The 15393-nt window shown below is 39.5% G+C and overlaps 1 protein-coding gene across 1 annotated transcript in view; it reads left to right on the top strand.

Moving 5' to 3' along the window:
• Positions 1–3466: 3466 nt before the first annotated feature.
• Positions 3467–15393, top strand: part of LOC128738221 (hexokinase type 2-like) — a 32248-nt gene continuing 20321 nt past the window's right edge. Inside the window, exon 1 of the mRNA XM_053833201.1 lies at positions 3467–4174. Within this exon, the coding sequence (XP_053689176.1) occupies positions 4121–4174 (54 nt within the window). The 5' untranslated portion in view covers positions 3467–4120. The remainder of the gene's footprint in view (positions 4175–15393) is intronic.

Raw genomic sequence — 15393 nt, 5'->3', positions numbered from 1 at the left:
CCCACTTGAAACCAGACGCTTCTCAGCATTGGCTGGGGAGTTTTGATCGCTCATAATTTGATTTTAAATCGCTCACTTTAAACGTAATGTAATTAATTTTCTCGGCATTTTCACGCTTATTGTTTTGTCCCATTTGAAAGTTTTGAATATATTTTCATCGTTTTGGAATTTTACATTATGGATAAACTGCTGAGCACAGGTCAATCGTGCCGCATTTTTCAATTTTTTTAAGTGATCGGACGGAGACCCTTAAGGGAGAAAAAGAAGACAGTTAAGGATTACAGATTCCACACATTCAAAACTTTGACATTTTTCTACTTTTTGAAACTGGTTAATTTTGCATCCGGACAATTTCGGACTTCCGGACCGGAATCGGACCGTGTCTACCGTCGTCCATCTGCCACCTGTAAATCTTTCTTATCAGTAATCCCTATAAAGTGGGACAAAGCCTTTTTTACGTTTTTCAACCTCCCGCATGTCAGGCGACTCCACAGGAATTCCGAAGCTACTCACTCCCCCACTCTATTGGCTTTCTCCCAGTCAGGTTCCTCTTCTGTCACGTAGCCAACTATGCAGCTAAAGGGTGTCCCACATCAAATTGCATCATGGGATAAACGATATATAACATTACCTGGTTGATCGATCCTTTTTAAACTTTCAGACAATAAAATATAACCCATTAGTAAGCTTTTGGGTCCTTTATATCATTCAACTTCAATATCACAACCGTATGGTCGCACCTTACGCGTAAATCCACTCATAAGGTTCTGTACAACATCTGACTACAGCTTCTTCTGTACGGAAACCCACTTTTTCTTCATGTCTTGCTCAGATTTAACTTCCTTGGGATGCTTCCGTAGAGCCTGCTTCATAATAGCCTAGTATTTTTCGATGAGCCTCAGTTCCGATTCGTTGGGGGAGTTGATGTCCTTGAGTATAAAAGTGACCCCGTCGGCTCCGTACCACTCCAGGACATCCTTTGAATAGTGACACGAAGCTAGATCCGGTCAGAAGATCGTAGGGGCCTCGTGTTGCTTCAGCAGAGGAAGCAGATGCTTACAATACCGGTAATCACGAACGGCGCACTCCGTCTGCCACATGGGCAGATCGCTTACCCAATCGTGTATTTCTTGGCAAACTTTGAAAGTTTCTGCTTCCTTACTTCATCCGGAATATCAAGCTTGTGCTGGACGGTGAAGAACAGTAGCCCCGGAAGCTGCCGAAAGTCCGCCTTGACGTAAATCTCGTAAAACGTAAAAGTGACAGCGATAAAAATAGTAGAATTAATATATATAGAATGCCAGTGTCGCTGTTTTACTACAGGACTCATTGTGGTAAACATGTTGCTAACAATCTGTATCAAGTCTGTGAATCGGGAACTTCATTGTCAAAGTTGCTCATTGTTATTTATCTGTTCTTTATCTGTGCGCTGGTTGGTGCTGTCATCAGTGCGCTCATCGCTGTGTTTTCATGCCAGTGAAATGTTTTTAAACGTTCTTTTTCTTTTCGTTCGGATGAATTGAATCCCACAACTGCGCCCTTTTGCACCGATTTTTTCAGAAATTTGCAGCAAGCGTACATTACTTGGCAGCCATATTTGAAATTTTAAACTGGTTGTCAAAGTTTGACAATGAGATTCCCCTTTCGATGAATCTCAGCCACACACACATATGCAAATATAATGTAAATACATTATCTGAACATGTGTGATGTTTACCACGCGCACTGTAGCGACACTGGCATTCTATATATATTGATTATACTATAAAAATATATTGTAAACAATACACTCTAAACTACTTCTACCCAAATTTTCAAGATAAAATACTCAATGGGTGATTTTCTACAGCGTTTTTCCGTGATGCAATTTGTCTTTAATTGCTGTCTGAAAATCCCTATAACAGAAGAGAAACAAAGTATTTTTTCAATATATCCCTCCACGATGGACCACCCTCTATTCTAAACCCCCCTCCCTCCATCCTCCTCCTCCTCTTCCGCCGTCTTCTTGTCTCCCAGCCACTTGCGCAACTACAATCAATCTAAATGCAAGAGAAACGCAACCCCTTTTACTTATTAGTACCTATCCCCCTTATTGGAGACCGCCACCCCTTTTATTAACCCCACAGTACTGATTCTCTTCAAGGTCAAGGAACATGGGGGCCAAGTTTGGTGGAAAACGGTCAAGGCGTTCTGGAGATATGGCGGGAGTCACTTTTATGTTGTATATAAATTATCAAAATACTTGCAGGGTGGGGATTCAAAAATAGTTAGGGATTCAAAAAGTTTAATACGATGAATGGTGCTGGTAAAACTAAAAATGAATGGCGAATGCATTCCTGCTCAGTTAGCTTCGAGGTACGATGCTGGTCTAACAAGCCAGTCGTCATATGTTCGAATCTTGGCTGGGCGGTGCTGCTAGTCGGTACGATCGTTGCACTAGCCACGTAATTGACTTGTACTCTAACAGCCGACTGCGAAGTCTGTCGATAAAGAAGGGTCAAGTCTTAGAAAGATGTTCGTCAGACGTTGGCTACCGCGGCGGTTTAAGGCCACCACTGTTCCTTGTTCCAACCTTGTTCTCTCGGTCTCTGACTGTAGCCTTTGTCTCGCTCTCTATCTTTTTATCATTTCTTTTTCTCTATCCCTGTATCATCTCATTCACTCTCCCTCTGTTTCCGCATCCTCACTTTCTCTCTTCCCGTCTCTTCCTGTCTAAAAATCAACCTATAAAATGGACCGAAGGTTTCCACCATTTCATGAAATTTTGTCCCAGGTATTCGTGGTTCGCGGAGGAATTTTTATCAAAAAAATGTTTGTTCTTATGATGCTTGGATCATGAGATATGAACATTTTAAATAAGCGGAAAATCGGAAGCTTTTCCATGGCGCTATTCGAAAAAACAGAATTTTTAAATATTGTTTTCATTTATGGGTCATTCAACTATGCTAGTATACGTAATTTCCACAAATTCTGGGACTTTTCTCCCCAAACCCATATCTGAAAAAATCCAAAATATTGGTGTACTTGAGCTAGAAAAGAAAAATTAAAAACCAAAAATTCCTAAGTTGCAAATTAAAAAGTTTTTTTTATTATTTTTTTGTAAGATATTTCAAGTAATTGTTGACCATGCGGAAAAAGCCTGTCATCTAGTAACACTGGTTGGGTATTATAATACAAACACAAATCGCGCTATCCGGTGGCGGCGTGGCATGGAACGCGCGGCTGTGGTTCTCACACAGAGCTCACTCGTAGCGTACAGTTTATTTATGGCATGAATCCATGTCGACAGCGGGCGACGGGCGCGTTTTAGCAGTGAAGCAATGCTAGGGGTTAGCGCACATCAACAAGGGTGGCGAGGCAAAAGAGTGACGGCGAACACATATGCACACGGGTGGGATTGCTCAACCGAACAGCGAGACAGGCAGAACATGAACCAACACAGGCTCACATTGCCACAGGCCTCATCAAGGTGACCTTCCTGGACAAATTTTCCATCGAAATTCACTTTCCTACAGTTGTTTTTGACACGCCGGCATTGGAACTTGTTATTCCCAGTCTATTCCTTAAGTGAATAGCCACACAACTGGATGCTATAAGATATCCACCTAATTTTGCACTAGGTGTCTGAGTAATCGATAGGTTGTACGACTTTTTCTGATTCGTGAGATGAAAACCTACGTTTTGTTTCTATAACCGTGAAGTGTCATTTTCTATCTAGTGCTACGAGTAGTATCTCCTGTGTCTCAGCCAGTACCACGGCGCAAACAGTAACGAATCAAAATATAAATATTTCTTTGTCCAAGTTAATTGTCATCATACCTCCAAGTGACGGGTACACAAGTGAAAAACAGCTAAAGTTTATCAATCACCACAGCGATCGTGTTCAATAAAAAAACGAGTAACGAAACGGTCTCAATCAACAACGGCTTGCAAGTATTAGAAGGCAGTTATAAGTCTATCAGGAAATCGCATTTCACGAAAGAAGTGATTTAGTGCTAAGCCAAGCCTTGTAGCAGACAGAAGGCGCTAATTATCGGTGTAACTAAATACATATTACGTGGTGCGTGTGAAGCATTCCATCAACGGAGAGCAATTTCGACGCCCTCAAGACACTCGAAAAATGGATTTGGTTAAACCCTTTATGGATCTACGCGTAGATAGAGTCAGCAAAGAAGTAAGTACCAATGGTATGTGCAAGTGATATTACTGAGGAAAAGTTGGAAAGTTAGGTAACACATTGTATGGTGTGGAATAAAAAGGAAAAACCAACCAGCAGACCTTCCCCCAAAGACGTCACTGACCTTGGTGGTTGGCTTTGAAGGACAAGTAGAATGGGCTTCTAGTATTATTCACTAGAACGGCATGCATGAACTATTTTATCACGTTCGTTGCATTTATATTGTTTCTATGAAAAGTGAAAAAAAACAACATTTACGCTAAGGTACGTCAAACTCGTCATATTAATCACGCACAAATCGCGAATATGACACAATCGATTGAATGTAGCAATCATTGGACGCAATATACATAACCTTTTTGGATTTTGCAACATTTGATAAACAGTGAAAATATAGTGGTATTTAGTTACGATAAAAAACTATTGCATCATCCACAACGCTGAAAAAATCATCGAAAGTGATATGAACCCAAAAAATCAATGAATGTTCTCGCTTGTCGAGGAAAGAGTCTTTGGCGGTGAAACGCGGAGGATGGAAGAGAGTGTGCCTGAATGAAGTAGCGTTTGTTCTTTCACCTAGCAGCTCAGTAACCGTACGACATAAGTTAGTGCAAGTTATGCGGAAACAACGATTCGCATGTGTATAACTGGAAGTTCAACTGTTAAAGTCAGTTTATTTTTCTCCACGTCCGATGTGTTGAAATTGTAATTCATCACATATATCTATTTGCTCCAATGGGTCGGCGTAAATTATTTCTGATTGAAACATTTTCTGTTTCAGAAGGACTTCTCTATGTGCATTTCGTTCTCATTCTATAACGAAACATTTTCTGTTTCAGACGGACTTCTCAATGTGCATTTTGTTCTCATTTTTTAACGAAACATTCATTGTCATGGTATTAACTCCAATTTGTCAAATGCAGAATCCTTGAAGCAAATTTCACGCTTCAATTTTTGGCGAACAATAAAGACGGTCAGAATCGGAACCAGAAGCGGCTTGTTTGCCGAAAATGTGAAACTAATTTTTGGGAACACGAGCCATCGATTAGCATGACCAGTTTGTGCTGCACAGGGAGTCGAACTGGCTGACCTTTCGTAGAAATTATTCAACCGCTGTTGTTCGCTGCCGTGTTGGACACAGTCAAGCAGTCATTCGAGCGGTGCTCCGCCGCCAACAATCGACAGATGTAGTGAGCCAACGATCGCAACAACTTTTCAAGGATAGCAATTAGCGACTCCGTTCGCAAATGTTGACGATCTAACGGAAGTAAGATCTTCCATTGATATGCATAGATATGTCAACATTGTGCTGGTTTGTGCCATTTATTGCCGAACTACACTTACACCGAACCCGTTTGATTTCAAACTGGATGAACGGGTCGAGTTAAATTTCTCCTCTTTAATGGTACTTCGGACAAAACAGGATAAGCCAGTATTCATTCAATTACCTAATGACTAAGACTGTAAACCATTCGGGATTTTTTTCGAATTTTTGTTAAATTCTAACCGGTCAGCAGTCTATGCTACAGAATTGAATTTTCTTCCGTAATTTGGTATTTTCTGTCGTCGAGATTCAAATAAATAACCAAATTTCGCCAAGTAGTTCACAACTAAAGTAGTGACTTAATTTTGTTTGACAACTACAACACTTTCATGATAAACCTGATTTCAATTGAAACAATACAGGAATGGGTTGGTTATAGCGCGCTGTCAAGAAACCGTTCACTAATCGACATTCTGTTGACATTAACACGGACGGAGATACAGTGGTATCCCGATTATATCTACACCTGATTTAATCTACACCCGATTTTAGGTACCCCCCGATTTTGTCTACCTTTTACTTCCGTTTTTATCTACCTTTTTTTAAATACTTTTTCAATCACATGGATTTTGACGTATTTAATGAAATATACATACCATAAAATATTTTTTGCATTTCAAAGTAATCAAAGCGAAATATAGTCTATAATAATCTGAAAAATCAAAGTCAAAATTAGTTTGTTTTCTTTTCTGGCAGAGTACCAATTGCTCAAAAACTCCATTTTTACAATTAATAAAAAATTTACGATATCTTTTCGTCACAGTTGAATGTGTTTCAACTGGATCTAGGCCAAGTCGATGTCCTGATAGTAAAATATTCTGTAAAAGTGTGTGGCAATCCCCTCTCTTGATAAAATATTTTGTTATACTGTTACAATTTATGCAATAATGAAGTCTTATATGAAAATATACTGTATCATGCTTTGATCGTCATCTTATACATCACTGGACCAGATTTTTGTGACGTAGAACTACGTCTCTCAGGGAGGTAGCTGGTACAAGGGACGATTCAAATATGACGTCCACCAAATTTCTGCTTTTTTAGTCCCCCCCCCCCCTTCCCCCTCTGTCCGATTGTGTCACAAAACTCAACCCCCCCCCCCCCTTGGACGTCACACAAACTCAAAATAAAAATGAAAAGCGTGTTGAAAGTAAAAAGTGGTTTATAAAAAAGCTTAACCTTTTAAGAGTTAATGTAAGATTAAAAAAATATAGAAAATAACAATTAATAAAAAATAATAACTGCGAACAAGGGCTCTAACAACATTCAATTGCAAATTGTTACAAATCAATGAAGAAATGAAGCTTTGGTTTCGATTGAAGTAGCACGGCTCCGCTTCAAAACAAGCTTCAATCTGCGTCGGCGAAGCAGGTTTCACCAGCGATGCCAGATCAGCGGTTTTCCCGCTAGATTTAGCGGGATTTCAAGTCGGACAGCGGGACTTTATATCCAAACAGCGGCTAGCGGGAATCTAGCGGTTTTCTTAAATAACTCAGCGGGATTTTAGCGGGATCTCGATTCAGCGATATTTGGTGGACAAGAAGAGTGAAAGAGAGGTTGACAGCAAAAAAGTTAGTTTATTGACACTCTAATGTCTGCTCATGCATTGGCAGATGGTTCAGTATATTCTGTTGATTAGAAAATTCTGTGTTTTTTTACCTAGAATAGGATCAGTTCTGAGAAATACTCATTAGAACTTATTGAAAAAGAAGACCACCAAACCAATCCGTTTTGCGTATTCTTAATTGTTCCACAAACTAATTCGTTGCCAATAGCAAAGTCCAACTGATTCATGAATTGGAAACAAAACAACACAAACAACTTATGGATCTATATACATCATAGTTTGCTATATACCGTCACACATTGTGTTTGTATTGTGATTCATACGATGCACACAGCCAATCGTCTGTATCTGTTATATTTCTCAACGCAATCATGCAATGAACATGATTTGACATGAGGTTTGTCATAATCTGCGCGGATCGCGACAGAGTGTTTGTCGCTTACAAGTAGTGATGTCAATGAATCTGAATCTGATCGCTTCTATGATCTTGATCACTAGAAGCGATTTTTTTCCATTCCTGAAATCGGGTGATGAGCCGATAAAACTTAAGTCTAAAAGACAAATCGGTACATTTTTGCTAAAATAAAATATCAGCGAGTACAAAGAGCCGAGCGCTATCTTCTTTTGTCACCAAAAACCATAACCATTTGCCAGCGTTGCTGAAATTTCGCATGATTTTTATCATAGCTAGACACAGAAAGAGAATTTGTGCGAAAAGCTTCTTTCGAAATTTTTGGCATGTGTTCTTAGACTCCCTAATCTTATAATTCTTGCGAACTTTCGTAGTCAGCTGTCATTATATGAGGGATAACAAGATATTTCTTTTTCTGTTTCCTGAAGGTTCGTCAACATGAATGCAGCAAATTTGTATAATGTTCATTTAATTGCAACCTCTCAATTTCAGCAGATCATCTTGATTTCAAATGTAAGCCTTACTTAAATGAATATTTTTTAACTTTATTTCTACACCAGAAACGAAAAAATAATATGACTTTTGATTCAGCGGAATTTCTAGCGGTAAATGGACTCTAGACAGCGGGATTTCAGCGGGAAATCAACCTCTGGGCAGCGGGAAAATGGGCAATCGACCTGGTAACATTTCACTACATCGTGACGATAGCTTTTAGAGTTCATTGTACTTTTCTATCCAATATTTAGTAAAAAACTAGAAACTTTGATTGCAAATAAACTGAAATTGATGTGTAAATTGATTCTTCAATGTAACGCGTGGTCTATTTAGTTAACATTGACAAATTGTGTCTGACTTTCAAGTGCCGTCAGCTGGAACAATAAGTTCGAAAATCATAATAAACCAATGAGTGATGAATGACTGAGAAACATATTTTTGCTGCCTTTTGATGAAAATGCAATTTTTTTCGACGGATCTCACATTTGCCTAGACCCCCTCCCCCCCTTTGTCACAACCTGTCACAAAAATGACACCCCCCTCCCCCTAAAGGCCATGGACGTCATTATTGAATGATCCCAGAGGGCAATTCCCTTGTTTTTCTATTTCAGATATGCTTCTAGCTCCATGAAGCATGGATGACGGCCGAGGAGAAAATTATTAAAAAGTCTTGGACCATAATTGGTACTGAATATAAAAATAAATTAGCAGACGAAGACGAAATTCCATTAAGCGTATTACGGGGCGTTACGAAAACGTCAGAAATGGTTATTCTTCCTCATGATACCGAGGAAAGATACTGCTGTAAAATAATGACGGACTACGAAGTATTGAGTGCAGTCAACAATGTTCCCATTGAAGAAGATTTTATTGACGAAACTGAAACATCACAAGATGCTTCGGATCCTGAACAACTTATGTTTACTAACGACAATAGCGTTTCAGTGCCAAAAGTTACAGAACAAGTTATAGAATGGGCTGAGGAATCCACCTTACCGATGGCTGATATTATCAATTTGAGACGTATGCGTGAAATTGCACTGAAGCAAATATATGTAGCAAAAAATCAATAAAAAACAAATGTTTTTTGATCATATCGATTACATAGAAGCCTGAATTTTTTTTTCCAAATTTGTCTACTTTCCAAATATATCTACCGAAAATTTTCGACGGGGTAGATATAATCGGTATACCACTGTATTACGACGTTAGTCGCCATGCCTTGTCTGCTTGTTTAGTTTGTTGTAACTTGAGCTCTACTTTATTGGCATCGGATAAGCTTTGGCAGTACTTTAGACCAGCTGTAAAAACCGGTTCGAATTTGGAATACAAACTGCCATTTACTTAAGTTTAAATATTCAAAGTTATCCTGGAATCTAGTATCTGCTTCAAAACATAAAAAACATTTGAATAGGTTATGTAGTATGCCGTGATGCGTCACTAATAAGTGTAATAATAGTTAATCAAAGTTTCTAAAACTTCCGTTTTTCATGGTAGGAGTATAGTAGCCGTGCAAAATAAAATTATTTTCCATCCTTTTGAAGAACTTGTTTGACAACATAATATTATAAGAGTTAATTAACGTATGTAGTTGAACTGATCAACTTGATCAACTTTTTAGAGCTACAGAATCCTGTTTTTACTATGCTGTTATTCACCGATATGTGATATAGATCGCTTTTCGTCTTGTCAGACAAAAACTAGCAAAATGAATTGGTATAGACTGTGAATCAGCGCGTTGCGCTTACCAACCAGCCGGTTGACCTTGAAGATGCCAAGTTTACGCTGCAAAAGTCGCGTGATTTGCATTCGCCACACCTGTGGTGTCTGCTGCATTACCCATTCTCTCACTGCAACCGCAAATTACGCCGACATCGTTTGGGATTTCAACATTCCATTCCAATCATGTTTGCGGTATTCTACAATTTAACAATGAACCACTTCAAAGCAACCAAGTGAAGGTCACCAAAAATTGTATAGCAATGAAATTTCGAGGTATGCCGAAAGCGGAAATCTCCATGCTTGCAGTCGCCTCTCGCTCGGCATGGGCGATCTTCATTCGAGCAGTACGCGCAGTCAGATTGTTTGCAACTGGATTTAGCTGGAAATTCTGGGATACGACACGGTGCGAACCGGTTTCGTAGAAAAGAGAAAATGGAGCCAGCGGCTGAAACGTCAGCAGATTCGTTGCGTTTATTCGATGCTCAGTGTCATATTACTAGCTGCGAATATTCAGCAATACCATGAAAAAATGTACCATCGAGATTTAAAAGTGCTCCGAATTTGTTTCTTCACTTACTGAAAATTTTAGACCCACACTGGTTTATTTGACTTTCTGGGTGCTTCCAATTAAGTTAGGATGGACATTATCATTTTTGCTATTTCATAACTATGGAATCTCTGGTATGCGCTTTCTATGAAAAACATTAACGTATGGATCAAAGATTTTTTAAAAACGCAAAAACATAAAACACAAACATTTTTTTGTGTGTTTTCATGGTTTGAAGATCAACGAGATTCTTATTTTTTCTACAACAGCAGAGAACAGTTTACACAACATATAAAAAATCAGGAATGCATAATTTTTTATTTTCGAGGTATAATATTTTGAAGGCATCCTGGAGAACAAAAACTACATGAATCCACCATTTTTCTTTTTAATAGCAGCACAGTATGTACCGCTTGCGCTGTACTATAGGCGGGTTTTAAAAGAATCAAGTGGAACTAGTAGAAACGTATCAATTCCATTGAACTCCTTAAAATCAAAGGAAAGGAAGAAAGCGTGGACCACTTATAACTAACAGCAAGTATTATGTGCCCTATTATGTAAATCCGCTTGACTCAGCCATTCTCGAGTCCAAATGATCACATTACACAAGTCGAGAATTTTTTCTACATTGAGCGGTCGACACAGTTTAGTTGCTCGACAGAATTGTGTTGAACTCGACTTCTACATAATACCACAGATAAACAGACATAACACTCGTTTTACTTTCTTCGCGCCGATTAAACCGTCATTTCAAATTTGGGCTTCGTTGAGAATGTCTCCGTTTTGGTCAAAGTGGCGCTCTTTAACGAAAGTAGGGGAATGCCCCATAAAAAATACTTGCTAGCAGGCTTGTCCTGCACGCAGTGAACTTATTTTGCTTTTTTAACTGTAACAGCTCAGCCAAGCAAAATTCAAAAATATTATATATGGGGCATTTATAGAGTAAATTATTATTTATAAGATTGCTGAACTAAGTATTGCTCCATCTTTAGTATTTACGGCGCACTCCCAGTTTACACTGGCTGGTGCACCAAGGTGCGCCAACTCAACATTGGTTCAACTCATGCACCTTCCAGCATTAGACAAAAGGTAGAACAGAACACAACGACTACTTATTAAGCGTAGCTACTAATACCCCCCCCCCCCCCCTCTCTCACCTTTCCGCTTTTTCTCCTATATTTAAAAATTTCATTACTTTCTTCTACCGTCCCTTGCTCAATCGTAAAAGAACTACCGTTCCAAAATATTAAAACGTATCTGTTTGAGATTGAGAAGTCGGTAGTCTTAGTCCTATAGAGACCATTAACGTACCAATACATTCCATTGGCCTAAAGAGAGCAAACAGTAACTTTTCCAGGATGCAACCTCGTATCGACAATAATGACGAGGATTTATTTCACTCTATACTCGTGGAGTAACTTACAACTGGGTCGCTTCTGTAAAAAAACGCCCATAAATTACATGATTGCATTTTTTTCAGCTTCAATTTTCACAGCATTACATCATTGCATTTGTCTGGTTGTAAAAAAATTTCAACTTTTCTTTAAAACTCAGCATACCTTAAGATGGGATTGAATCAGCAAGCTTCATCCACTTTGAACGCATTTCTTTAACACTATTGACTGTCCCCGCGCTTCGTCGAAGTCGATGTTTGACAATTGCCCAACATTTTTCAATGGGTTGAAACTCCGGACAATTTCGAGGATTCGTCTCTTTTGGCACGAAATAGACATTATTAGCTGCATACCACTCTGGCACCGCCCAGTTAGCATCGAGGTACGATGCTGTTCTAACAAGCCAGTTGTCGTAAATTCGAATTTTGGTTGGGCAATGCTGCTAGAATCAGTAGGATCACTGCACTAGTCCCGTAATTGTCTTGTACTCTACTAACCGGCTGCGAAGTATGTCGATAAAGAAGGATCAAGTCTTAAAGACGTTTATACTCAAGTCTTTGCTATTGTTTATCACTCTAAAACACTTTAGAGCAATTAGACAGCTAGCTAAATCAGGCCAACATTACCGTTACCTTTATGTCTACGAACCAATTGCCAAATCCGTTTCTTCAATTCAATTCACCATGATATCAAGTGTCTGTCTTGAGTCCACAGCTACATATTCCATGCCAGATCGTGGCCTTCTTTGCGAATGTATCAGCAAATACGAAGCTATACTTGCCTGGTACATCATCCACCCAGTTGCAATATAAAATTTTTGACCGGAAAGTTGATTGAAATCCGTTTTTTCTCGTTGGTTTTGTCGTCCATCAAAATACATTTGCTCAATTTCATCAAAACTTGCTCGTGCAAACGCCCAACACGCTTCATGGTTGCCAAATTTTGCTTCAAGTGCCGATTCATATATTTAGTACAACTGGAAGACATATAGCCTTCTCGAGTAAGGATATTGCGCGTAGTTTGATAGTTGATATCGTATCGATCGACTGGAAGGTATCCGCGATGGAGCCACCAGGGGTGACATTGCGATTCTCGTTACGAGTATCACTCGAAACGAGAATCGCAATGTCACCCCAGGATTGGATTTAACTCACCTTAACCGGAAATTAGCAGTCATTGATTTTTCGTTGGAGAGCCCAATTTCGGAAGTAGTTTTTGGACCCAAAAACGGAGTTCTGTTTGTAAAAATGTAAATTCGGCATTCTTCTTGTCAATCTGAACACAGCGAATATATTTTCATGAGCAAAATTTTTGTTTCAAACAAAAAAACTGCTTTTGAAATTGGCAGAATCGATGACGACTAATTTCACCTTAATATCTCCCTCTTCAGCTCTCGGTCCCTAGTTCAGAGTTTCTTGAAAGTTTTTTGTCGCCTAGGTTCTTTTTACAACCCTTCAGAACCTTACGCACTGTTGATTTTGGAATTTTTAGCAGTTAGCCAGTTTTGCAAGATTTGTTTTACGTCGTTCAAGTTCTATTCTGTACTGCTCCGCAACGCTGTGGAATATTTTGACGAAACTTGGACGGGTTGTAATCCATATACAGGTAAACTAAGTTATGCCAAATTGTACTAGATCCTACCACAAGTTGCGTGCCGGTGGCGCATGAAAGGCGTTTAGATTTACGTTTAGTCAGACTTTCTCGAGAGCGAAATCCTTCCATTTAGTCTGCAATTGTGGAAGTGGGGTACAAGTTTTAGTATACTAAATAAAAGCATCGTATAATCTAAGAATTTTGCTCTATGCTGCCGATCACGATAGCTAGTGTTTCGAACTAAGTTATCTGTCGTCCAATGATTTCGGAATCAAGCTAAAAACTGAATCCAGGCTAAATGATGAAGTCGTAACTTATAACTCAAGTTTTTTAAATCTGTCTGAATCTTTTTGCAGGTTCGGATTAGTAACAACCTATAAATAGCGTGTTATTTTTGACCATTTCAACTTGCTTATAAACTAATTCAAGCTAAGCCTGTGCGACACGCAAAAAATGAACATTTTTCCTGTTGAATGGATACCACCAAAAGCTCCAACTTCTCAAGAGTGAACGTGATTCGGGTTTAAGTTTAATACTGCAGTTGGAACGTTTCGCAGTTTGATTCTAAATCAGAGTGAACCAAGAAGTAAAGTTTGAACAAAAATATGTCCGCTATTTATAATTTCAAATCAACCGGTCCGTTCACAACAGGCTAGTATAGAATTCGTTCAGCTGAAAAAACATCATTTCCATGGGAATTTTTTTGCTCGCTTTTGCAATTAGGTAGATTTATCGTCAGGTACTTCACACGAATGGCGTCATTCATAAATTTCCGAGAATCAGCTCGAAAGCTGACTGATTGCACAGTTGCATTGTGTGTCGTGCAAGTCAGTATGTTAAGCGTTTGCGTCTTGTTCCAAGTGATTCCTCAAAGCGATTGACTTTATCAAATATCGAGCTTAACGGGGTCCCATCAATGTAAGCACTGCATTGCAAGATAGTGGGCGTCTGGTATTTCCTATCTTGTTTCGTCTCACCACCTCCCACCTCAAACCGTCGGCTAGTTTCATTCATCGTTTCAATCAAACGTAGGTCGGTATCCCCCATGCGCGGAGTCACCTTCCGAATACTCTCAAGACAGATAGATACGGGGGTGAAGGCATCATGTTATGTTTCGGAAAACGCTTTGCTGTTCTTCACTCAATGACGTCAAAAGCGTGTGCGCTCATGAAATTCATGCTGGGTGGTGTTTGTGTCAAATTGTGAGTGCTCACAGCAAGCTAGACCATAGCTTCATTTTTATCTTTGTTTGAGCAGTCTGAAAGTTTTTCATAAGACCAATGTATTGGTTAACCTGTACGTGTATTGATCTTGTGTGTATCGTATAATGGTGCTGAAAAGTGGGAAAGAGGAAAACACGTGGAGGCCAGATGTAGTTGACATTGCCTAGACCAGTGACACCAGTATAACGCACACATTTTTTTATAAATTGCTTGGCATATATTAGACACAATTGTGAATTCGGATGTTCTAAAGTTTCATCCAACTTTGTAGAAGATATTTAAACAAAAATAAAATTGCCGTGAACAGCTCTACCTGTATCCAAATGATACAACTCAATTGAATGAAATACATTATAAAAAAAATGAAAAAATTAAAAACTTGTCGAACTAGACCAGTAAGCGAAATTCTTTGCTTCATGTCCACGAACATGCTAAATATATCCTCACAACACCTTTCAATAAAAGAAATCGACTAAGGATTGCGGCCACAGAATAAAACGAGCGGTGTGGCAGAATCACTTTTTTCGTTTTGAGTTTCTTTCTTCTGGCGCTCGTGAGTCCGCGCACGTTGCCCCAAGACTGCTATCGGTCGGCCGGTAGCGAAACCAGACCAGGGATGACGTGCCTCTTGCTAGTGCGAATGCAACCAATCGCAGCGCTAGGGGCTCGCCGCTGCTGCTGCTGTTTTTCTCACAGTCGTCGTCAATGACAGGCAGGCAGGCAGGCAGCCGATACGGTTGCTTCAGCAACCACAGGCACAACACTTCAGGCTGTATGGGTGTGATGAAGTTGTTTGCTGCTCAGAACCTGCTCCTACGATAAACGAGTACAAGCGGCGGAGCTGCTACATACTTTCCCACCCAACAACCCCAAGATGTCGTATTAACGTTATGAATAGGACTAATGGTATCAGCGTGGGCGGCCTGTTAGGGAGTTTTC

The sequence above is a fragment of the Sabethes cyaneus genome, chromosome 2, assembly GCF_943734655.1.
Source record: "Sabethes cyaneus chromosome 2, idSabCyanKW18_F2, whole genome shotgun sequence".
NCBI lineage: Eukaryota > Metazoa > Arthropoda > Insecta > Diptera > Culicidae > Sabethes > Sabethes cyaneus.
The sequence above is the reverse complement of the archived record's forward strand: the minus strand, read 5'-3'. Positions and strand labels throughout refer to the sequence as shown.